This window comes from Hyaena hyaena, unplaced genomic scaffold (genome assembly GCF_003009895.1).
Source record: "Hyaena hyaena isolate Hyena2069 unplaced genomic scaffold, ASM300989v1 scaffold_1032, whole genome shotgun sequence".
NCBI lineage: Eukaryota > Metazoa > Chordata > Mammalia > Carnivora > Hyaenidae > Hyaena > Hyaena hyaena.
Window position 1 is genome coordinate 555,339 of NW_024081665.1, and position 26,040 is coordinate 581,378.

General features: G+C 34.7%; 1 protein-coding gene across 1 annotated transcript in view; it reads left to right on the forward strand.

Moving 5' to 3' along the window:
* The window catches only part of KCNJ3 (potassium inwardly rectifying channel subfamily J member 3), a 144,596-nt gene extending 124,821 nt beyond the window's left edge, over positions 1 to 19,775 (forward strand). The window contains exon 3 of the mRNA XM_039221942.1: positions 18,951 to 19,775. Within this exon, the coding sequence (XP_039077873.1) occupies positions 18,951 to 19,537 (587 nt within the window). The 3' untranslated portion in view covers positions 19,538 to 19,775. The remainder of the gene's footprint in view (positions 1 to 18,950) is intronic.
* The last annotated feature ends 6,265 nt before the right edge of the window (positions 19,776 to 26,040 follow it).

The window sequence follows — 26,040 nt, forward strand, 5'->3', positions numbered from 1 at the left end:
TAAATAAAGAGCCAGAATACAATGAGTCACTACTTGAAATCATAACTATTCATCTATTAGCATCTGCATTTAAAAATTATAAACCATGGCTTTCACAAGATCACTGGATTTGTAGATTTCATTGATATGAGCCATCATATAAAAACCTTATATGCCCGAAACTTGGACAACTGGACAATCTATCCAAATATTTAGAATAGATAATTAAAAGCTTTAGATAGCCTACTGGGACCCTCTGTGATTTCAGTCTTGACCACCTTCCAAATGCAAGGATAGCCAAGGCAAGGAAAGGCAGGTTCCCAATGCTGGGAAGGAGGAAGGTTGAGTTAGAAGTTTCTAGCATGTTAAAGGTTATCAGTGTGGCAGATGAGTGAGAAGTGTTGGCATTTCTATGTGATGACTTATCAAGACTGGTCAGGGGATTTGAAATTATCTGTTGAGTTGGGACCATTAGGGTTGAGATCTGTCAACATGAGATGGAAATAAGAACAGTATTTAAACATGGACTCTTAGCTCAGGTAAAACCAGGTTATTGTGTTTCAGTATAGAAAATACAAGAGTTGAGGTGCCTGGGTGGCTCAGTTGCTTAAGCGTCCAGCTTCAGCTCAAGTTATGATCTCATGGTTCCTGGGTTTGAACCCCACATCAGCCTCTGTGCTGACAGCTCAGAGCCAGGAGTCTGCTTCAGATTCTGTGTCTCCCTCTCCTTATGTCCCTCCCCCATTCACACTCTGTCTCATTCTCAAAATTGTATTTAAAAAATTAAAAAAAGAAAAAGGAAACATAAGAATTGGGCATAGGCATTGTACCTGAGCTGTTCTCTTGAGTGGTGATCCTTCTGGCAAAGGTTGAAAATTTCTTATTACTCTCTTCTTATCCATACCTTTGGACATGTGTGATCTAATATATATATTTTTCAAAATCTAGAAAGTTTGCTCTGTATTGCTAGATAGATAGATTTAGGGTTAGAATATTTAGTTTGAGTTTTTCAGACCAAAGACAGTGGAAATAGATTTTTTAACCAAGTAACTATATCAAAAAATTATTATTCCAGGTATGCTATCTTATATATAGATTTTATATAAGACTTAGGTCTAAAGTAATAAACTTAAAAAAAAAAACTTTATTTAATAGTGTATTTTCATCCACCATGCCATCTTGGCTCTTTACTTGCCTCCTTGCCCTAATTGACTAGGATCTAATAGGACCTCAGAATAGGTATACAAAGAGCTGAAACACAAATATCATTTTAAAATGGCAATAGAGAAAGAGACAGATGGTTGTTCCTTTCATATGCTCTAATAGCAATTAGAGCTGTTAATTAAAATAAGGGGCAACTCAAGAATGTGACGAAACCTATACAGAGAATTAAGTTAATCTGGGTAATTTAGATAAAATAACAATTTTTTTTTCATTTTAAAAGAAGAATTTATATTGTGTTCAAATTATCTGGTCATTGAGCCCATGTTCTCATTTCTCTTTCTATTGTTGACATCATCTTTAAGCCAAATTGTGCTATAATAAGTGAAAATAGGTAAAGTTGGCTACTCTTCTGTACCTCTCTTTCTTTGATACAAGTTAATGTTTTAGATTATGTTTCCCAAGACCTCTCTAACTCATATCATTATGGGTTTCTTTAGCACTACTTGAGCAATAAGGTTATTGAGTTTACAAAAGACATAATTCTCTCATCAAAGCTGTTAATAGTATTTTCTTTGCCTGTTTTGCTCTTATATTCCTGGAAAAGAAATAGTGAATTATGGCTGTACTCCAACAGATTTATGTTGATTATAAGAAAGGTAAAGGCTTCCATTAAAAACATGTTTTTAGCATCACCAAATCACTGTAGGATTATAGATACCTATTTATTTAGAAAGGAGCCTAGGAAAAACAATTTCATTAAGATGCACATCATGTATTTCAAACCCAATGTATTTAATCTGATTAGTTGGCTGAGGCCCAGCCAGTGCTCTGTCAGCAGATCAGGAGTAAAACAACGAAGCTATAATTAAGGAAATTAATGCCAGATATAGAAACTTGAGATTTGAGGTGACATTTCGGTCATAACATATCCTTTGAGCCTAGCAGAATGGAGAGGCAGTTTAGTTGGAAGTAATTGTTCTGAGTTTAATGGCACATGATTAGATGAGAATGGTTATTTTTCTCATGCTACTGGCTGCTAGGATTATAAGTTGGCAGGCATGATAGTACAAAACTGTCAGACAAATTTAATCAGAAAGTTCAGAAAATAAAAGGGTATGATTTAATTTACTATTTTTAGCTTCTTTTTCTTATGTGTCCAAGTAAAGTTTCATGGCATGTCCATTTTCATCATCCTAACAATATGAAATTGTTGGTCGCCAGTCTTTCTAACCTCCTACATCCAATCAATTGTCAAGTCTTGTTAGATTTGCCTCTTAAGTATCTTTTAGATCTATCTCCACAGCCATTTGTTTGGCCGTTGTCCCTTACTCGAGCTTCCCAACTGGTCTGGCTGCTTCAGTCTTGCCCTGATCAGATATTTTCTCCATGGAGCAGTCGAGATGATTTCTGCCAAACACTAGCAGAATGTGCCACAGCCTTTGATAAAACATGTCAGTTACCCCTCAGTGAGTGGACTGATGCATTTTTTCACGTGAGAAGTACAATTTCCCCTCAATATGCAACACCACATACTCCTTATCCAATAGAGGTTTGTCAGCATGCCAAGGAAATAGAAAAGTTTAACCTTTCACTGTAAAAATAGTTTTGCATAATAAGATCTTGGTCTCTGAAAATAAATATTAAAATGTTAATAATAGTAACCATAGCCAACATTTATTGAGTTCTCCATGAAGGACAGGAATGGAAATTGTGAGGAAGGGTCCATAGTCAAGATGCTTGCCAGATGCTGTAGAAGGCTGGTTCTTGCACAGCTTTGGTCTAGGGGAACATGAAGTCAGGTAAAGAAGAGTGTTTGGTGAGCAATTTATATGGATGAGTTGTGAGTACATACTTGAGGTGAAATAGGAAATGCCTATAAAAGGTATGCAGAATGTGTAATCTCCTTCCAAAGTTAAATATTAAAGACAGGTGAATTATAAAACAATATCACCAAGATAATGGGAAATCTTTCTAAGGATGCATGCAATGTAAGTCACCAGGTCTCGCTTTGATTACATGTTACAGCACTTTGCAGGTGCAAATCTAGCAGTGTGTGCTTCCCTAATTTGGGGGGTTCTCTTTAAGATAAAAAGAATACAAAATTCTGACATCACATTTATGAAAATGGAAAGGACCTGTGCTAGTGAAAGTCCCTGAAACCTAAGCTTTGTATAAATATCATGTTAAGTCCACCTCTGGCCATTTGAACTTTTGAATGTTTAATCTGTTTCTTTTGAAATACAGCCTGTGTACTTCCCTTTCTTTTATGGTGATAGTAACATTTCTCCATTAAGATCCTCCCATATTCTAATAACAGTGCTAGACTTAGATCTTGCATGATAGTACTTTAGAGTGAGCTTTACTTCTTCCACAATTTATTCGATATTATATACACTTAAAAAAATTGATGTCTCAAGAAGGATTAAGAAAACAGTATATATTAATTGAGGCAAGGAGTAGATTTAATATAGCATGGTAACAGCCTAAAAAATAACTTGAAGCTGTCAGCATCAGAGGCAATGGAACCCTCATAGACAATATAAGCAGTAATGATGGTTTCAAATTATAATGGAAATTTTCTTATATTTTGAAAGAAAAATTATGTAATTCTATCTTTCTGGAAACTTTGACATTAAAGGTATTTTGTTTGTTTGCCTTTGGAGCACTGGAATGGCAGAGGGGCAGAGAGAGAGGGAGAGAGAGAATCCCAAGCAGGCTCCACACTGTCAGCACAGAGTCAAACTTGGGGCTCCATGTCAGGAACCATAAGATCATGACCTGAGCCAAAATCAAGAGTTAGACACTTAACCAGCTGAGCCACTCAAGCACTCCTTTTACATTAGGTGTGGGTTTTGGAAATTAGCATAGACTCCATATAAAACATACCTATTTCTTGCCTCCATTCATTTTGTAGAGATAATATACAGGTACAGCAAAACAGATGTGCCTACTTATACATGATGAATAGGCTAGATACTGTCTAATGCAGTGAGCAGGGTGTTTGGAATATACAAATTTGCCAACAGCAAAACAGGATGTTTGTGTGACTTCTCATTTCAACCTCAAAAGCCATTTTTTCAAGTAAATCTTAAAAGTTGTTAAAACCTCTTTATTTATGGCTTCATGAATTATAATAATCAAAATTTAGAACCTGTTAGAGAAAAAGACAGATTTGGTGGCAAGTCTTTCCCCACCCCCACCATATGCGTCATGGTATAGAGGTGCACCTTTATGGCATGGCCAAATCGTTGAAATGCAGCACATGAGCATAGATGAGGGCTCTTGAGAAGCAGAATAGTTAACTCCAACAACAGAAGTAAACTGGCTCCATTTCTGACAAGCCAGGAGGCCATGAGCAAGTTACTTAACCTCTTAGTGCTGGCTTTTTTGTTTTAATTTTTTTAACTTTTTAATTTACTTGTTATCAGTAGACCTTATGTTTCCGAGATGTTTTAGGCTCACAGTAACATCCTGCAGCAAGTACTAAGTTCCCGCACATCCCGACCCCTGCTGTCCAGCTGCTGGCAGCCTCATTCACCATAAACATGGAGCCCCAGTGTGGTACGTTTGTTACAGTCAATGAGCCAACATGGATACATCATTGTCAAATTAAGTCCATGGTTTACATTAGGGTTCACACTTTGTGTTGTACGGTCTAGGTTTTGACAAATGCATAATGACCTATATCTACTGTTACAGTTATCATATAGAATATTTTTACTGCCCTAAAAATCCCCAGCCTGGCACCTCTTTGTCCCCAAATCCTGGTAATCACTGGTCTTTTTTCTGTCTGCATAGTTGCATTTTTCCAGAGTGTTATGTAATTGGAATCATGCAGTGTGTGGTGTTTCAGATTATCTTCTTTCTCTTAGTAATATGCATTTATGGTTACTTGTGTTTTTTGTGGCTTAATAGCCCATTTTTAAAAAATCATTAAATGATATCCCATTGTATACATATACAGCAGTTTGTTTATTCCTTCACCAATTAAGGGACATTTTGGTTGCTTCCACTTTTGGCAAATATGAATAAAGTTGCTATAAACATTTGTGTGCAGATTTTTGTGTGGACATAAATTTTCAGCTCATTTGGGTAAATACCAAAGAACTCAATTACAGAATCGTATGGTCAGAGTATATTTAGTTTTGTAAGAAACGGCCAAACTGTCTTCCAGAGTGGCTATATTATTTTGCATTCCCAACAGCAATGAGTGAGCAATCCTGTTTTTCTGCACCCTCACCAGCGTTTGCTGTTTTCAGTGTTCCGTATTTTGGTCATTTTTAATAGATATGTAGTGGTATCTCATTGTTGTTTTAATTTTCAAATATATAATGATATATAATGTGGAGCATCTTTTCATATGATCAATTGCCATCTATATACCTTTGTTGATGAATGGTCTGTTCATACCTTTTGCCCATTTTTTTTTAGGGAAAGGTTAATCGTCTAAAAAAGAAGATAGTAACTACTCTACAGGGATTTTGAAAATAAACTAATTCACTTAGATATTTTAGCATAGACCCTATGATATAAGTGCATTAAGTATTAGATGATATTCTTATGAATTATCTACATTACTTCATAATAACATGTCTGAAACAACGTTCTCCTCACTCCACTCCAACAACCAGCTTCCTTCTTCATTTAAAAAAATCAGTTTCTCAATATTTTTCCTTTTGATTTGGTTTTAAATTTCCTGTTAATCTTGACTCATCCCTTAAGTGCAGACCAATTTTGCCAATTTTTTTCCTATGGAATTTTTAAATTAATGAATGAAACAATCTCAGAAGTATGTTAGGTACTTCTCTGTCTCATGTATATGAGGTTAAATCACACACAAACACACACACACACACACATATTTAATCATAACACAGTTAATGTATGTGTCAGGTGGATCAAATGAAGTATCACCTTGTTAATTTCTGAAATGTTTACTAGGCAGAGAATACAACTGCATAATTGAGATTATTTCTTAATTCTTCTTTTTTGTTTGTTGTGCAAAAGTGATATGTCTAAGAATAAACATCACTCTTTCAAAATCTATTAAAATTGTTAGAATATATAGAAATGCAGTTTCTGATTATGAATACCATGAAAATGGATACCTGTGGGTATGTATAGCCATAAAATGAAAGTGTCTTCTTTACCAGTCATTAACTCTATCTTATGATTCCTATGTGGCCATCTGGCCAGAGAGGTTGATTTTCAGTATTCCAAGTGGATTAACTCACTTGCCTTTTCTTCTTTCTCTCTTTCTTTCTTGTTTAGACCTTGGCTATAGTGTTTGTAATATCAATAACCCTTTGAATATTAGACATTACTATATATTGTTTCTCTTAGCATTATTTGTATGATAAAAATAATTCTGTGCATAAGTGATACATGAACATTTATATATGATAAAATCTCCCCCAAAGATCACCAGGTCTGTATACCCTGGCTCTCTACATTAACAGATTGCTTGCACACAGATTGTTTTGCACTTTAAAACCTGGGAGAAAATTAAGACTGCCTTGGGGGTTGAGCTATATTTTAAGACAAACTTTAGAGAGTTCAGTTATCTTTTCCTTTTTGAAAATGTCAATCTCAAGGAAGTTTCTGTTTACAGCTCATACCCTATTTGCCTTAGGATTTTTATATTGTAGTTTTTTTTCTTTAAGTGGTTTTATTTTTTCTCATTAAAGTAAATTAAAACACTGTCTAAGAAGATGGGAAACCATGTGGTTTAGGGAAACTTTTTTTTTTCTAATTCCAGTATAATTAATGTACAGTGCTATGTTAGTTTCAGGTATAGGTTACCATGATTCAGTAATTATATCCTTTGCTCTGTACTCATCATGATAGATTTACTCTTGATAACCTTCACCTTTTTTAGCCATCCCCCCATTCATCTTCCCTCTGATAACCACCAGTTTCTTCTCTGTATGTAAGTCTGGGTTTTGTTTGTCCCCTTTTTTCTTTGTTCATCTGTTTTGTTTCTTAAATTCCACAGGAGTGAGATCATATGGCTTATTTCTCTGACTTATTTCACATAGGAGTGTACCCTGTAGATCCACCCATGCTGTTGCAGAAAGCAAGATTTCATTATTTTTATGGCTGAGTAATGTTCCACTACATATATACATATACATATACATATATATATATCACTTTTTTTATTCATCCATCTATCAGTGGGCACTTGTATTGCTTCCATATTTTGGCTATTGTAAACAATGCTGCAATAAACATAGGAATGCATATTTCTTTCCAAATTAGGTTCTTTTTCTATATTCTTTGGGTAAATACCCAGTAGTGCAATTACTGGATAATACGGTAATTCTCTAATTTTTTGAGAAACCTCTTTACTGTTTTCTACAGTGTCTCTACCAGTGAACTAGAGTTCCTTTTTCTCTACATCCTTGCCAAAACTTGTTGTTTCTGGTGTTTTTGATTTTAGCTGTTCTGACAGGTACGAGGTGATACTGTAGATTTGATTTGTACTTCCCTGATGTTTAGTGATATTGATAGGGAAATTTTAATACTTTGACCTTTAAACATGTGTTTTTGTCATGGCAGAAGATTAAATTATTTCATAAGACTTGTATGTACATGCCCAAACCCATCATTCATTTTTCTTTTAATATACATGGGCTGAAATATCATATATTTGTAATTATTACTGTGAAGTGGCATTTTCACAACTAGAATAAAAAACACTCAGTAATAATGTCCATAAAATTATAGCTATTTTGTTTTTCATTTAGGGTCTATAAATAAGGACAAAAATTGGAAGGAAAATTCTCTGACTTTTCACTGCAAAGCATGGAGCCATAATAACTACTGAATTGCAAATGTTTATCCAGGCTCTGATCTAAGCCTGCAAGAAAACAAAAAAATATATATTTGAATTTCTGCCAAAGAAGATGTTTAAAAATAGCTATAGTTTGATATTGAAAAAGAAGTAATAGCCTATACAAAAAGTAAGCCTCATGACTCAGGGAGAAAACAAGTTTTAGATTGTCAGGTATAAGTGGATAATGCTGCATTTTATAAAGTGATCATGATAGTTACATGAGAGATAGAAATTTCACCAAAAGTTTAGATTTCATGAGATATCAAGCAAGTGTTCAAGTATATCAAAATACCAGTTGATTTAATTATCATGTGGCTTAATGGTTCCATGAAAATAAAATCTAACCTCCCTAGAAAATGTATCCAGATCTACATCTATCTGTGTATTTTCACAAAAGTGTGAGGAAAAACCTAACGAGACAACCAGTTAAATCATTGACTGTAACTTATGAACCAGGGTATCTTCTTTGTGCAGGAGTCTTTTATACCTTAGTTTGTGAGACTAATGCATTCCAGAAACATGCTTGTAATCCAAAGCACTTATATATCAAAGTGAATTTTAGTCCCCACTTCTAGTAGATCTGGCAATCTAGTAAATTGCTAACCAGTATGGGAATTCTGTATCATTCAAAAAATTTATTTCTCAGAGCGCATGGGTGGCTCAGTCAGCTAAGTGTCTGACTCTTGATCTCGGCTCACGTCATGATCTCATGGGTCATGGGATCAAGCCCCATGTAGGCTCTGTGCTGACAGTGTGGAGCCTGCTTGGAATCTTCTCTCTGCCCTTCCTCAATTTGTGCTTTCTCTCTCACATACACAATAAATAAACTTTTTAAAAAGTTGACTTCTCCAGCAATGACATTTTTAATCTTCCCATTCTTCTTGTTCCTCCACTCCTCCTACTACGTCTCTTCAAGAATGCATTAAGCATCTAATATCAGGCACACTGTTGGATACTAGAGATGCCAGGTTGGATAAGAGCTTCCTTAAGAAGTTTATTCTAATCCAGGTATCTGAGTAGCTCAATCGGTTGAGCGTCCAACTTTGGCTCAGGTCATAATCTCATGGTTCACAGATTTGAGCTTTGTGTCAGGCTTTGTGCTGACAGCTCAGAGCCTGGAGCCTGCTTCGAATTCTGTGACTCCCTCTCTCTCTGCCTCTCCTGCACTCATGATCTGTCTCTCTCTCTCAAAAATAAATGGAAAACATTAAAATTTTTTAATAAAAAAGCTTATTCTAATCTAATATGTGTCTGTAACTGCATTAATGGACAAAAAGGAACTGTGTCTTAAACTTAAGTGTAATTGGTGGTGCCTTTGTATATGCTCTTTACTCACCCCAGAATTTGTCTTTCTCACATGGTAGACAAGGGACTGTGTAACAAACTACTACTCATTTTTCAAGACTAGGTTTAAACATAGAGGTTGAATGGGGTGATCCTTCATTCGATTGCCATAGCATCTTGTAATTCAGCATCTTGAAGAGTACCTGGCAGAAAGGGAATGTTTAATAAATGTTAAGTATCAGTATTAGGTCACTGAGATATTTATAGTACCTGGTGGTTGAGAAATATGGGCGTATGTGCCTGTGCATGTGTGCTTGTATATATATTTCAAAGACAATAAATTAAAATAAATTAGGAAAGACTTCATACATTTAGTGGCATTTAATTCGAGCTTTGAATATGAGGAATTATGTCAAGAGGTAGAGAGATGAAAGAGGACATTTCAAGCAGTTAAAACAGCATGGAACAAGTAATATGCATGGAAAACAATAATTATTAGTGGGAAAGTCATCCATTAAAAAAAAATGGAGCAGAATAGCATAGAGGTTAAAAAGGCTGGCTCTGGAATTGGAGGGCTTAAGTTTACATCTCAGCTACAACCATATCTTGTCATGTGACATTGGACAAGCTACTTCCCCTCCAGATACCTCAGTATTGTTATCTGTTATATGAGAAAAAGAATAGTATGGTGAAGATAATTATAATAACTCAGAAAATACTTGGGATCCAGCATGTATTTTCTACTATGTATTGTAGTTAATTTGAGAGTTTTTAAAGAGGTAAAAATAAAATGGACATTTAGGAGTCGATTTTAAAGAAACTAGGAAGACATGCTGGTAAGTTTGGGGTTTATTCTTTATTCCTTGTTTAAATTAGTATTTATTTATTTTGTTTACATATCACATAGTTTAAAAGCTACTAGGCCTTGCATCCTAATACTATCACATTAGAGGATAGAATTTCAGCCTCTATCTTAAGATTACACAAACATTCAGTCCATAACACCATATAAAGTGATTATGAATGATATTTTATTTATTTATTTTTTAATGTTTTATTTATTTCTAGGAGAGAGAGAGAGAGAGACAGCATGAGCAGGGGAGGGTCAGAGAGAGAGGGAGATACAGACTCTGAAATAGACTCCAGGCTCCAAGCTGGCAGTCAGCACAGAGCCCGGCGTGGGGCTCGAACCCACGAACCGCGAGATCATGACCTAAGCGAAAGTTGGATGCTTAACCAACTAAGCCACCCAGGCGCCCCTATGAATGACATTTTAAAGCCAAGTTCTAGGAATATCTTTTAAGAACAGGAAATAGTCTAAACATTTAATTGTTGTAATTTGTATGTAACATTTTTTAAAAGCTGTCCTGTGTGTTGCTTCAGACAGTATTTTTAAAAGTTTTCTTCCCTATGAGTAGAGATAATGTGCTTCGAAATAATTAAATTCCGGCAATATCTGAAAAATACTATTTTTAAACAAGAAATATATTACATTTTCCATTTGAAAAACATCTTTTCTGAGGCCAGTCTTACGATATGGAGTATTTTCCAAAAGTAATTTGGTTCCATTCTATTTCCATCATTAAGGAGTTTTAGAATATAAAATCATATTTAAACAAGGGAAAACTATAGAATGAATAGGTTGAGTTCTGATTCTATAATTGTCAGTGCAAAAAAAAAAAGTATTAATAGGTACCATAAAGAAGAAGAGAAAGAGACACTGGAAGAATGGAACATTTCCACTGTTAGGTTAAGGGAATGATAGTCAGTTGAAAGTGTATTGGTCAAATTCTGTAATGCTTCTGTATGAAGTGAAAGTGGAAAGCTGAAGGTAGTGCCTTGTTCATCAACACAGCAGAGAAGTTACTTATATTTTGAGGGGGGTATTTGCTACAGTAAAGTCAGTCATATTTGTACAGAGTAGAACACGATGAGAGACCCAGACTTGACTCCATCTACATGGCGTGTATTAATAAGCCTTTCCTCTTATTCCAGATAAGTATAGACAACATGGTCTACATCAAAGTAATAGAAACTAACAAGGCAAAAATTATTTCATTTGCTTTGAGTTGATTCTGAGAAATAGGGTGATCACTAAAGAATTGAAATATATCTAAAAAGACTTTTTAACCAGTTAAAACCCAATAATGATGATTGTTAATAGCTACCAGTTATCAAACCTTAATTATTTACCAGGTAATATGGGAGACCCATTAATAGGTTATATCACTTGTAATTGTAATAACCTAATAAATTATATATTTTTATCCCTTATAACTATCCATATTTTATGGCAATTAAGTTCAGATAATTTCAATAATATGCCTAAGGTCTTACTAATACTGTGTGGTTAAAACCACAGCAACCTCAAGTTCTTATTCAAAGCCCATGCTCTTTGGCTTACTATCACCCTCACTCTCTTAAATATGTTTTTAGCAGTATGATCATGAATTATCTGTCATGTTTTCTACCTGTCATTGACCTTTTACACCCCCACTTGCATTCCTTCCATTTGGGGAATCTCACATCTTCTTTGTTTTTGTTAAAAACCTACTCTCCTTTCTTTTGTTCTTCTGGAAAGTAAGAAGCCTAAACTATTAAATTTCCTATTGGTACTTTCTTTTCTAAGAAAGATAATTGAATTTTCCTGTTTTTGGCTTTTAATCACTTTCGAATTTCTTGACCTAGCTTGAGCAATAACGGCAAAGTGATGTCTGAGAACACAGACCAAGTGTTAAGACCAAGTGCTTGTAAATAATAGAGGATAATATCAGGTTGAATGCATGCCAGAAACTTCTCCTCTAAAGTGTCTCAGCAGAATGTGTTGAACTTTAAAGAGATTCCATCTATTTGAAAACTGCAGCTTCTGGAAGCAATTTATATATTCCTAATAGCTTTGCAACCTATATCCCAGAGGAGCCTGATGCCATAACCTGAGTATTATTGAACAGTTGTGTACAAAGTATCTTTGTTTTATAAACAAGATTAAAAAAAAAAAAAACTAACATCCTATACTGCCTCAGAAAGTTTACAGTTTGAGCTTGGGTTCAGCTCAGTACAATATAATGGAGAGCAGGCAGAGAATGCCAAGTATGCCTTATAGTTATTGTAGCTTGGGGGATGTGCGGAATCGGGAGTACTTAAGGGAAGCAGCAGCTCCAGACTGACTATTCACTAATGCTCAGAGCAATAATAGAGGGCAGCCTAGGAAATTACTTGTGATACAGCACATGCTTTACATGCTAAGCTGCAAAAACCACTGCCAATTTGGGGGAAAAAAAGACAAAAACAACAAATTTAATGAAGAAAAACAATATATCAGTTAGCTAAACTTTTCAGTTTTGTGTGTGTGTATGTGTATAAATGAAATTTGTAGAGCAGTCAGATGTCCTGCATTTAGGGACTCTTCTGGAAGAAAATGAGCAATATTTACTGTACATGCAATTTATATATGTTACTTAATTTCATTTAATCCTCTCAGTTTGTCCTATGTAAAGTCAAGAGAGTAGGCCTTAATTTACAGATGATGAAACCAAGGATTAAAGAGATTTAATAGTTGTTTTCAAGTTCACACATTAATTTGTGGTGGATCAGGGGTTCAAGTATGTCCTCAGAGCTATGAGGAGTGAAGATAACATGTACAATGTGCTTAGAAAGATTCTTGGCACACAGTAAGCCCTTATGCCAATATTACTCATTATTATTACCTATTATTATTATTACATAGCTTAATTAAAGGAGATTTTTCTGTATTTCCCCCTTTTGTTTAGTGCACACATAGAACACAGCCACTACTATAGGAGAATTCTCTTTCTCTCCCAGATCAGATTCCATATTAAGGTTTAGATAAAGCCACTGCTGTGCAAAGTTATTGATTATTTGATATTTTCTGTGTCACAACATCCAGACATCCCCCCTGGCCTGGTTATATTGTATTTAACTATCTCTCACTCACTTCATGTAGGGAACCGTCTCTAACCCACAGAAACAACAAAGAATAGCTGAGTTAGAGGTATTCTGAAAGTTTAATTAAGGACTTCTCAAATAGCAACTGACTTGGCCATTTTCACTTTAAAAAGCTCTCAGACTTGTTATTTGAATGAGTGTTCAGTTCACTTAAAGAGGAACTTAAAGGTAGAATCAGGAAGGGGACAAGTCAAGAGTAAAAAGGTTAGACTCCATTGCCTCAGTCCTTTTAGATCAACACACTACTGCTGGAATAAATTAAACAGTGATCTATAGCTTTTTCATCTAAGAATTAGTGCAGGGAATAAATTCTCTTTTCACAAAATGTTTTTTATCTAAGGATCAAAAGTCCCAGCTATTTCCAGTAGCAGCATCTGTTGCTTTACCAGTTTCCACAGAGATGAGCTCGTGTTGATTTTCATCACATTTGTTCAAGCCTAGAATCTGGTTAAAATACGCAAACAGTCACATTGCCAGTTAAGAGTTGCAATCATATAGTACCCTGTGAATAGTGCCATTCACCTGCATTTATTTTGATTCAAACAACATTTCCAATTATGAATCTAAGCATGGGTTATTTTTAAATGACTTAAAAAAAAGAAAATAATGACTTAGAGTAAGAAACATAATAAAACATTTGACAAGAAAGAATACTATGATACACACGTATTCTTAGGAAACATATTATCTTTAAATCTTTTCAGTTGAAATCTGTGTTTTGCTTTTTCAAGACCATTTTGGGTAAACATCTGTGAAAAGAAGTAGTCTGTCAATTGTGTCTTACCTTAGAACACTGTCCAAACTGCAGATTGACCACATGGACATCTTTCTGTTTTCCAGCTTATAATGCTTTAATATCGTTATCCATATGTTGACTGCATATGAATATTCTGAGTTGAAACCATATTTAAAAACTGTGAGGTTAGATACAAAAATACTGATTGAAAGAGACACATGCCCTTTGATGTTTATAGGAGCACTATCAACAATAGCCAAATTTTGGAAAGAGACCAAATGTCCATCCATTGATGAATGGACAAAGAAGATGTGGTGTATATATATGATGGAATATTACTCAGCCATTGAAAAGAATGAAATCTTTCCATTTGCGATGATGTGGATAGAACTAGAGTGTATTGTGCTAAGCGAACTAAGTCAGAGAAAGAAAAACACCATATGATTTCACTCATATCTGGAATTTAAGAAACAAAACAGATGAACGTGAGGGGGGAAAGAGGCAAGCCAAAAACCAGATTCTTCACTATAGAGGACATACAGAATTACTGGAGGGGACATTGGTGGGGAGAGGTTAAACGGGTGATGGGCATTAAGGAGGGCATCTCTGTTGAGCACTGGGTGTTGTATGTAAGTGATGAATCACAAAATTGTTCTGAAACCAATATTATACTCTATGTTACCTAACTGGAATTTAAATAAAAACGAAAAAATGAAGAAACGTAAATTAAAACAAAAACTGTGATGTTGAATTGGAGACGTTTATATTTGTGTACCTGTCTAATGAAAGTGTAAAAGAAGGAGCAGAGAAGCAAATATGAGTCAGATGCAATGTTCTTGGTATAATTACGAAAGTATTGTCATGGTTTTAATCACCTTGTTGCAGCCCTTTTTAATACTCCCCAAGCTTCTGCACTCATTCTCCTAAGCTATTAGAGATACGTAGATGGAAAATAAACTCTAAAAATTGGAAATAGGAGCAATATATCTTTTTCTAGATTTTAGAACATTTTGAGTTTTTAATTGATCATTTCCAAAAAGAGAATTGCCATCTGATATCTAGCAATTTTTTAATTTAATTTTCTGTACTGCTAATGTGGAGCAAATTACTGATATGCCAAAATTCCCCACTTATGTTAATGCATTAACACTAATTTTCAGGAAGAACAGGAAATGGAAGTGATTATTACTATAGATCAATACACCCAGCAGTCATTAGTAAGCATTGCCTACATAGCAAGCACTATTCTGTGCACTTGTCCAAAGCTCTCAATAGCTTTATGAGAGGGTACTTCTTCTCTACTTTGTAGACGAGAGAACTGAAGCTCAGAGAGTTTCCGGTATTTTTCACATGCTATTTAGTGGCATGAGGTAAATGATATCCAAGTAATATTGAATTGACAGCCAAATTCATAATTCATATACAACAACAATTAGTTCACTCTGGAAAGAAATTAGTTTAATTTCATATAGTAGAAATAAATCTTCCCACCTTCCTCTTCTGTCAAAATCATCCACTGGCATTTGAGTAACAATGCTTACAGGTATCTTTATGTGAACAGATGTTTGAAATACCTGTTTACATTGTAGATGCCATTGTACCTTCAGCACCTTAATATTCAATGTCCTGTTTCCCCAAAGTGAAAATTCTATAAGATTTTATTCCTTCCATGTTTCCCTACCATTTAAATAATTTTACTTTTTTTCAATGACTGCTGATAACTACCCAGGAAATAGCTCAAGATAAGTAAGCACTGGAGATCAGCAAGGTGGTATGTTATAAAGATAAATAATAGGGACAGAATTTTGATTTCTCATTTCATGTCCTTTCCCAATGTCAAGAAATGTCATTAAAATGGAATGAGCTAAGATGTTGATAGTAATCAAATTTTGTTTCAGTGTTTACTCTTTTGTCGTTACAAGTAACTGAGCAAAGTTTATGATCTGAATTTACTTCAACTCTTAATATGTACATCCATTTATAGTGACCAAAGGACAAACCTACAAATCTATGTTATACTGAGTTATACAGAATATATGCACTTATTTCAGATAATTCTATCCACCATCAATTTTCAGTGGCATAACTGTTAAAAATTAAAATGGGGTTGTGAAGGAAGTACTGTCACTTAACAGTAAATATATATTTATGATTTTTTTTCTTTTACTTTCTTTTGAGAGAGAAAGAGAGAGCGCACACGAGCAGGGAAGAGGGGCAGATGGTAAGAGAGAGAGAGAATCCTAAGTAAGCTGACACTCAGCACAGATCCTAACATGGGCTCAATCCCACGACTCTGGGATCATGACCTGAGCCAAAATTGAGAGTTGGATGCTCAACTGACTGAGCCACCCAGGAGCCCTCTTATTTTTGTTCTTAAATTTAAATTAATATCCTGGGCTTGGAAACATGCATAAAGAAATTATGAGAATGATTGCTTTTGGAGAGAAACTTAAAGGTACTTGTTTAAACAAATACAGGGTACTTATTTTATTTTTCATATCTTAATGGATAGGAACATTGATAGTTGTTGTTTATTCTAATTTTGCATGATCTTTAAACCATTCAAAATAAAGTCAAGGATATATATTGGGAACTACATTTTTAAATCTTTTCTGAATGATGATCTGTAATTTTTTTCATGAAATGGAGGCTAGAAAATTGTTTGAAGATACAGAATGCCACTATGCATATGTCAGTAAAAGCTACAAATTAGTTTTTAAACTAATTTTGTTATTTCAATGTATAAACGTTTCTGAGGGCTATTCCTGATAAAATGTTGATTATGAAGACTGGTATTTGGCCAGCATGATTTTCACCATGACACTTAATTTGACAGGTTGTTTAGAATCGGGTTCCTAACTAAAATAATAGTGACACAAAGGCAAAGTAAAAAGAACAATATCAAAACCTCCCAATGGGGCTCCTGGGTGGCTCAGTCGGTTAAGCATCCAACTTCAGCTCAGGTCATGATCTGGTTGTTCATGGTTTCGAGCCCCGCGTCGGACTCTGTGCTGACAGCTAGCTCAGAGCCTGGAACCTGCTTCAGATTCTTTATCTCCCTCTCTTTCTGACCCTCCCCTGCTCATGCTGTCTCTCTCTCTCAGAAATAAATAAAGAATTAAAAAAAAAAACTCCCAAAATTAGAATAATACTGTGTTTTCTCTTTAGCTTCCTTGATCTGTGCCCAAGGAAGGTCAAGGTGTATCATTTCTCTGTGTGCTATATTTCTTACCTTTAAAATGCACATAAGAAGATTTTCTTTCACAAAAAATGTGTGTTATTAGGAGAGAGAGAGAAAAAGCACAGTCTGAGCAGGAGAGGAGCAGAGAGAGGTGGGGACAAAGGATCTGGAGCAGGCTTTGTGATGACAGCAGTGAGCCTGATGCAGGGCTTGAACTCACAAACCATGAGACCATTACCTGAGCCAGGTCAGATGCTTAACTGACTGACCCACCCCAGGGCCCCAAGAATATTTTCTTATTAGGATGATATTGAAGATTAGAAATAATATACAGAGAATACCTAACACAGTGTCTGAGATATGATAGATATTTATTTTCTACATTTGTTTCTTTAAGAAACATCTGGAAAACGATGTTTTATAAGTATAACAGCTGCTTCTTTGGTGATACATAGCTGACAATAGTTATAAGGTGAGATTTTGTAAAGATCCCAGGAAGAAAATTATGTTCAATATGGCTTTTCAATTATGCATTTATCCTTTTTCTCACTATTTTATGTATGATCACTAATCAGGCAAAAAGACACACTATCCCTTTATCCAAATTACTCCAGGCTTAAACCCAATAGAAATAATTTATAAAGTGACAGAGAGAGAATAGAAATGTAAGCAGAAAGACTGTCATTATTTGTTTAAATTATTCTTAATTATTACAGAAATGCATTTTTCAAATTTTACACTTTACTAGCCTCAAATAGAAGTCTGATAGTAAAGGTTAAAGAAGGTCATGAATTTTGCAAGTTAGAAAAATTTCCATCTTCTGACTAAAGTAAAACTGAAACTTGACAACATGTTTTAAATGTATTCGTGTACTTCCAGTCTTCACACGTCTAATGAATATCCGAGATTGACTAATAGTAAACCCACTCTAAATATCTGATTTGTGAAGACAACACAATTGAGTAAATAAGAGTGGCATGAAGGAACATAATATGTAAGTAGCAAAATTTTATACCTGATACCCAGCATCCAGTTTTCAAGATTCCTATGGCAGGAATAAAATTTGAAGCCTCACATTGGCACCAATTCTTGATTTTAGCATGTGGATTTCTAAGACTTGAGCAAAAGTCCATGCTAGCCAGAAAGGTCCAGAAGAATAGGCCCACCATGATGATTTCCCATTACCCAATATGAAACTATTTTCAACTTTTATTCATTTAGCAAATACTTGGGGTAGTTTCTGTTTGCTCTCATTTATTGAGACACTCAATGACACATTTTACATTTTTGTACCTGTTCATTTATTTTGTGCTCACAGCAATGCCTTGATGCAGGTATTTTGTTCTTTACAGAAGAGGGAAATCATACTCCATTAAGTATCTTTCTAAAGTTTACATGGTGGTAAAGTTTAGATGCAAAGTTGGGTTTGTTTCATATATCACATGGCTTCTTGAATGATAGAAAATGATTTTGTGACTTCTCCATTTCTAGAAATATGTATGCTCACATATTTATGCCATTTTTACTTTTGGCTTATGGATAAAAAGTAATTAATTATGCCTGATGTATTGCCCTTCACATATGTACAGTAAAAGTGCCCTGGGTTTTTCATTGGAAGAAAGTATATGTATCAAAGCTATTAACATATTAAAACTCTTAACATATTCGTTACTCGTTTTTTTTTTTTTAGACAAGAGTTCAAAATTTAAATAAGAAAGCAAAATGAATTCCTTAGGTCAATCTGGCTTTATATGTCCGTCTACTATACATAACTTATCAAAGATTTTCTTTTTGCTTTATAGGGATGACTTGCCAAGCTCGAACATCTTACACTGAAGATGAAGTTCTTTGGGGTCATCGTTTTTTTCCTGTGATTTCCTTAGAAGAAGGGTTCTTTAAAGTTGATTATTCCCAGTTTCATGCGACATTTGAAGTCCCCACCCCACCTTATAGTGTGAAAGAACAGGAGGAAATGCTTCTTATGTCGTCTCCTTTAATAGCACCAGCCATAACTAACAGCAAAGAAAGACATAATTCTGTGGAATGCTTAGATGGACTTGATGACATTACTACAAAACTTCCGTCTAAGCTGCAGAAAATTACCGGAAGAGAAGACTTTCCCAAAAAACTCTTGAGGATGAGTTCTACAACTTCAGAAAAAGCCTACAGCTTGGGAGATTTGCCCATGAAACTTCAACGAATAAGTTCAGTTCCTGGCAACTCAGAAGAAAAACTGGTATCTAAAACCACCAAGATGTTGTCTGATCCCATGAGCCAGTCAGTGGCTGATTTGCCACCAAAGCTTCAAAAGATGGCAGGAGGAGCAGCCAGGATGGAAGGGAATCTCCCAGCCAAATTAAGAAAAATGAACTCGGATCGATTCACATAACAAAACACCCCCGTAGGCATTATTTATTGTTTGATTTAGTAATAGTCCAATATTTGGCGGATGAGGTAATCCTCGAAGGAATCTGAAGGGTACATTTTCCCCCAGTCATATATGCATATTTGAGAACCCTTTCTTCCCAAGTATTGCCACTGTGCAGAAAGCAAAAGTTGTGTAAAGAGAGGACACCATAAGAAAGTTCTTATTAACGGGCATGTATTATCACATCAAGCATGCAATAATGTGCAAATTTTGCATTTAGTTTTATGGCATGATTTATATATGGTATATTTATATTGTATATTCTGGAAAAATATATATATATTTAAAGAGGTGGTACTCTTCACGACATTTCTAACATATGTATTAAACCAAACATGAGTGCATAGCTTTCAGGGCGATAAAACTATATTTTGTGTGTGTGTGTATATGTATACATACATATGTGTGTCTATATATACACATACACACACATACATAAATATATATCTGATAAAATTGTGATGTTTTGTTCAAAGTTGTAGTTCTTGTGCATGTTTACTTTATTAGGCTAGGAAGGCTTCTGGCATTAATTATTAATACCAAATATTTTAGCCTTAAATTATTTGTCATTTTAAAATCTGATTTAATGTTTTCTGCTGTTTAAGGTCCTAGGAGGTTATCAATTGTACTTTATATGAGGGAGTCACACAAGTCTATGCTATTTATGGCCCTGCATAAATATAACCATTATATTTAACTTGTAAATTTTAGAGCATACCACCAATATGCTAAAAATTTCTTACAATTTTTAAAAGTTGCTAGTACTAGGGGAAATTTGGTTAATTTGAGAATTGGTCCTTTTCTGGACTATTTGAAGTCTGGAAATGTGTTTTGTATATGATCTAATACAACCATGAGCTCTGAACAAATGCTGAATCATTGTAATTATCAGTAGCCAACTTATATTGAATATGTCAGAATCTGCTTGAAATTACATAATTGATGGTCCCTGTTCCAAACTGAGACAATTGGTAACATTTTCACTCTTTTTCTGGAAGTTCTGTCATTTTTAAAAAGAATAATTTATCCTTGAAGAGATATGGCAGTACAGTGAAACAGATGATAAATATCTATGCTTAAAGTATGTATGTCTAGATGAGTCTCTTTTTTAATTCTGTTCTCTTGTTTGTGGCATTTACTGTATCAGGACAGGCCTTTTTTCCTCACCTGGGGAACCTATCCCACCCCATGCCTGTCACTGGGTTCAGGAAGAATGTTATGTATATACCTGAGAGAATTTTAATTAGATGAATTGAAGATATTTTACCCATTTGGGCTTTTTTGTTTGTTTGTTTGTTTGTTTGGTAAACACTGATTTTATCGGTGTCTTGGATGCCTGGCCCGCCAAAGTAATTTTAGCAGTACTATTTTTCTATCCCCAAGGTCTGATATTTATTACTTATTAGTGGAAATAAAAACTACTGCTCAGAAGAACACCTACAAAATGAATATTTGGAATACAGAGATTTTTATGAAAATTTATAAGTGCTCCTTATCAAAATGGCAGAGATTTTCCTATGAAATTTCTTTGGGCATTGCATTGTAAGTCTGTCCAGAATTAAGCTATTTCTCCTTATTAATATCTAAATCCTTCATGGCTGGTTCCCATCATTTCCCATTTTTTAGCAAGCCTGTGATGATTTTCTAACTGGAAAATGATTATGTCAACAATCCTGTCATTAACTACAATAATATCTTCTGGCTACCTCTGTATCAACCCGATTCTGTAGGTGCAAACATATCCCAGGGAACTGTTACTGGCAAAATGATCAACTTTGAGCATTCATCCACTGTGAATAGAGCTCCTTGCTCTACCCCTTGATCCCATTTTCTAGGTATAGGAAATGAACTAGCACAGACAGAAGGGGGTCTAGGGGGCGTGAGATATTTATCATCAGTGGAAGAAACTCCATAGATCATTTAGTCCAAACACTTAAAACTAAATAGAGCCATAATTTAATTTGGAGAGTCATTCTGATTTGTCTTTGGTACCAAGGAAAATATGGGACCAAAAACGAACTCTCTGAATGTACTCATTCATTCAACAAAATTTTTGCATGCCTTTTATGTCCTCGGCAGTTGTATCTCCTGAAGACTTGGCTCTGACTAAGAGGAGTTGGTGCCCATTTGAACTGACTGAATACTGGTAGGAGAGTGGGGAGGGGCCCTGTGGAGACAGAGGGAACATGGATAAGATGATTTCAGATACTCAAAGTAACAGTTTAAGGTAAGGAAAACAGGATAACAAAATGGAAAATGACTGGGTGGAATAGCGCTGATTATCTTAGAAGAGGTGACTGGCTTAGGGAGGGGTGATATTTCAACAGAAATCTGATTGACGAGAAAAAAAAAACACTGTTGCCAAATTAATTTTTTCTTCATGATGCTATTCCTTTATCTTTTCCACATACGTATGGGAAAGGTATGATTTCTGCATGTAATTGCAGTTTAGCCCATATTGCTAAGTTGATCCGAGGTCCCAGTTTACCAGGGAGAGTTCCAGTTTATACCTATTGTACCTGTGTAATAATTAATTGCACTCCCCTTCACTCTTAGAGTGTCCTGGTTTCGATGATACATTATATGGTGACTCTACGTTTTTGTTGAAACTAATTAAATGATGAAGTCTGATATATTTGGATAAAAATAAAAAAATTGCTTTTTCTTCTCCTTTTGCTGATTTTTTTTTTTTGATGCTGATCATTCCAAAAAAGATCATCTCTGTTTCATCTATTTCAGCCTGGAGGACTTCTTGTCAAAGTGATTTCATGTAACATTTGTTCAATCTGTATATGACATGTTTTCTCAGCAGTGAAAAGTTCTGCATTTTATTGACTGAATAAAAAATAAATCTCTGGTATTTCCATTTCAGGAAGTTATAAGAGCTCAAATCAAAGAGAATAAAGTCAACTGAAGCCAAGATAATTGTCAGCCCACCAATGTGGTTACTCTTGGAAAGCAAAATGTAATGTATTCATTGAACTGGATAACTCTACTTAACAACTGGAAATTAGTCCCTTTTATGGGATTTTCATGGTATAGCTCCTGTCATAGTAAAATATTTCATTCTATTTAACAAAATTATGTGAATAAAAGAAATACGATTATTTTGATAATGTTTATCTTCAATTGAAATATTCATCCTTCTCAGCAATATGTGAATACAGTTTTGTAAATGTATACAAATTAAAAATAAGGATATTTTATCATTAGTTACTTCTGAAAAATTCTTATGTGCTTTTAAATTCATCCATATATGGCTTTAAATTCTCAGATATGTATTTAGTTGTCTCAGTACTAAAAAGCCAATTTGTCTAGACAGGATGGGGCAATAATGGATTGTTTCTGTTGGGGGATGAGTGAGATTACGGGGAATGTGGCCTCTACTCTATCTGATTTATGAAAATTTCCTACAGTTCCATAGTGTGAAGAGAGTCCAGGTTGACTGCACAACACATCTGTGGGCTCTACTTCAGAACTTGTGATTAAATTACATTGTACATCGTATTCAAACGAGAATCCAACTAATTGCATTTTCTGGCATGCAATTAAGAATTATTTAAATGTGCAAGATCATTTAGGTTACAAAAATATAAATTCATGTATTCACGTTTTATAAAAACTATATTAAACTTTCAAAACATGATTGGGTTTAATTTTTAGTGTGTTCATCATTTTTCCACTTTCCAACAGTGAATTAGTCATATTCCTTGACTTGGTTTGTTTATCATGAGCCTCTTCCCTCTCAAAACACAATGATTCAATCCATCACAACACATTCCTTGAGGGGTACTTTTATTTTTGCTCTTTATTTGTGAGATGCTTCAGTAATACGGAACCTGCTCATAATAATGCAGACTGTTTCAGACCTGCATTTCTTTTAAAGGAATCTCCATGACCATCCTGTCCTTGGCTGAACCACTGTTTCAAAAGCCATAGTAAGTAAAGCAGTCAAATACATAATTTCCCAATTTTGTTTAAAAATCAAATCCCCTTTTTAAAAAAGCATTGAGCTACTTTTCCTGAAAATGTTTCACTAAAATAGTGTATTCCTAATTTTAATCAGACAACTTCTATGATATGTCATGTGTCCAATTCCCTGGCACCTCATAAAATTAAGTTAAAAAGTCACGTTCCTGAAGCTTCTGCCCTAGTGAAGTTCAAAAAATATCCTCCTCATCATTCAGTAAGTAGAATTTTTTTTTCTCCAAATTCTGCCTTTTTTCCCTGAAAAGTTGCCTTGAAATCATGGCTGTTTCAGAGTACGTGGGTTGCGTCTGATCAATGGATGCTATAAACAGCAAATACAGGACAGTCCATTAGCTCCTTATTGCTTATTAAGAATCGCATCTTTAGCCCTTGCTTGTCTTTTCCCAGCTCCCCGTGTCCATCACTTGCATGGTGACTTGCACACATTATTTAAGTCTTTAAAATAATTCTCCATGGTAAAGATTATTTCCATTTTATACTTGAAAAAAAAAAACTGAGCCTCAGAAAGGCTGTTTAGCCAGTTTTTAGTTCAATGAAATCCACAAACAAGACTAGTCCCTGCTCTCTGGGTGGTGCTGATGTTATTTACACGCAAATCTCTAACCATTCTTACGATGTTTCTTCCTGATTTTCCATTGGGGAGTATTATCTATTTGCTTTTTATACTCTGGTAGATAAAGATCTAGTTCTGTTTCAATTCCTGCTACCCACTGTTCCTTCATCACATCCACCCTCTGCCAAATTTTCAACATTTTTATATCATATTTATTAGATTAATTATCAGTGTTTTCATTAGTGTTATCACAGTTGAGCCCATGTGTTTGGATCATTTTTCTCACCCTTCACACCATATTCCCCCATAGGGTCAATAATTGTCTTGTTTTGTCTTTGCATATATATTTTTTTCTTTGCATATATATTAAATATATGGTTTGAATATATATATATATGTATATATATGTGTGTATATATGTGTATATCTGTGTGTGTGTGTATATATATATATATATATATACACATTCAGCCACAGGTTTTCCCAGTTATAAATACTTTCCTATTCATCAAACACATTAATATTTGAACAATTTTATCTTCTTAAGGAAATCTTTCCTGAAGCATTCTGACCTGATCAGTTAGGTAAATTTCTTTAAGTCTCCTATACAGCTTTTGTTTTTTGGAACTCCTTTATCATCATCCAGGAGGATTCTGTTTCCCACATTCCCAGTTTCATGCAACTTATGCTTTCATCTTTCTGGTTTACTCTTTTTTTTTTTTTTTAATGTAACCATTTTCTAGATCTGGGAAAGAAAATGTGGAAGTAAACTTTTTGATAACTTGATATGTTAAAATAAATCTTTTCTTCATAATGAATAGTGATAGTTTGGCCCAGTGTAAACATTACTTTCCTTCTGAATTTTAGTGGCCTTGTTGTGTTTTTCCTCCTACTTCATAATGTTGCTATTAAGATGTCTGATGCCATTCTGAGTCTGTTGTATAAAACAAAGGATTAAAGGTTTTAGAATATTCTAGTCTTCCACAGTATTCTAAAATTCCAAGATGATCTGCCTAAGCATGAGCCCGTTTTAGTCCATTTTGCAGTGCCCTTTCAATCTGGAAATTCATACTTTAGGGAAATCTTCTCAAGCTCTGTCTTTATTTATTCCTCTCCATTTACCTCTGTCTTTCTGGGATTTTCCTTATTTGGATGCTAGAATTCTTGGAATGATTTTTTAATAGTCTCATATTCTTTCCTTTGTTATTTCATTGCATTTTTCTCTACTCTCTCGAAGATTTTCTTATCATCTATGACTTTCATTTATGTCCATTTATTTGATTTCATTTGTCTTCTAAAGTTTTAAATTATTACCTAATAATTTTAATTTTCAAGATTTTAAAAAATTTTTGGTTCTCTACATTTTTTTAAGTTTTCTTTGTGCCATGGATAAAGAATCTTAGCTCTTTCAAATTATTAATGATGGTGTATTTTAAATGTTTCTTCTTTCACCATTTCTTTTGTAGTATTTTCCAATGTATGTGTTTTTTAGTCTATTTTCTAATGGGCCAATTGCAAAGATGACTGAGGCTTTTTGCAAATGTATGGAGTAAGTCCAACCATGGTCTTCACTGCTGAGTGATATGGTTTAATACTTACCTGAAGTCAAGGCACGTCTGGGTGGCTGTGTTGGTTAAGTGTCCAACTGTTGATTTCTGCTCAGATCATGACCTCACAGTTCCTGGGATGGAGCTCTGTCTAGAGTTCTGGCACTGACAGCCTGAAGCCTGCTTGGGAGTTTCTCTCTCCCTATGTCTCTCCCCATCCCCTGCTCACATGTGCTCTCTCTCTCTCAAAAATAAATAAAAAAGCATTTAAAAAGTTGATTAGAATGGAGTAATGTGTGCCTTTTCCTGACATCGTTGCCTTGCTGTGCTTTTAAAATCCCTCTGAAATCCTTCCTTTTTATTTATTTATATTT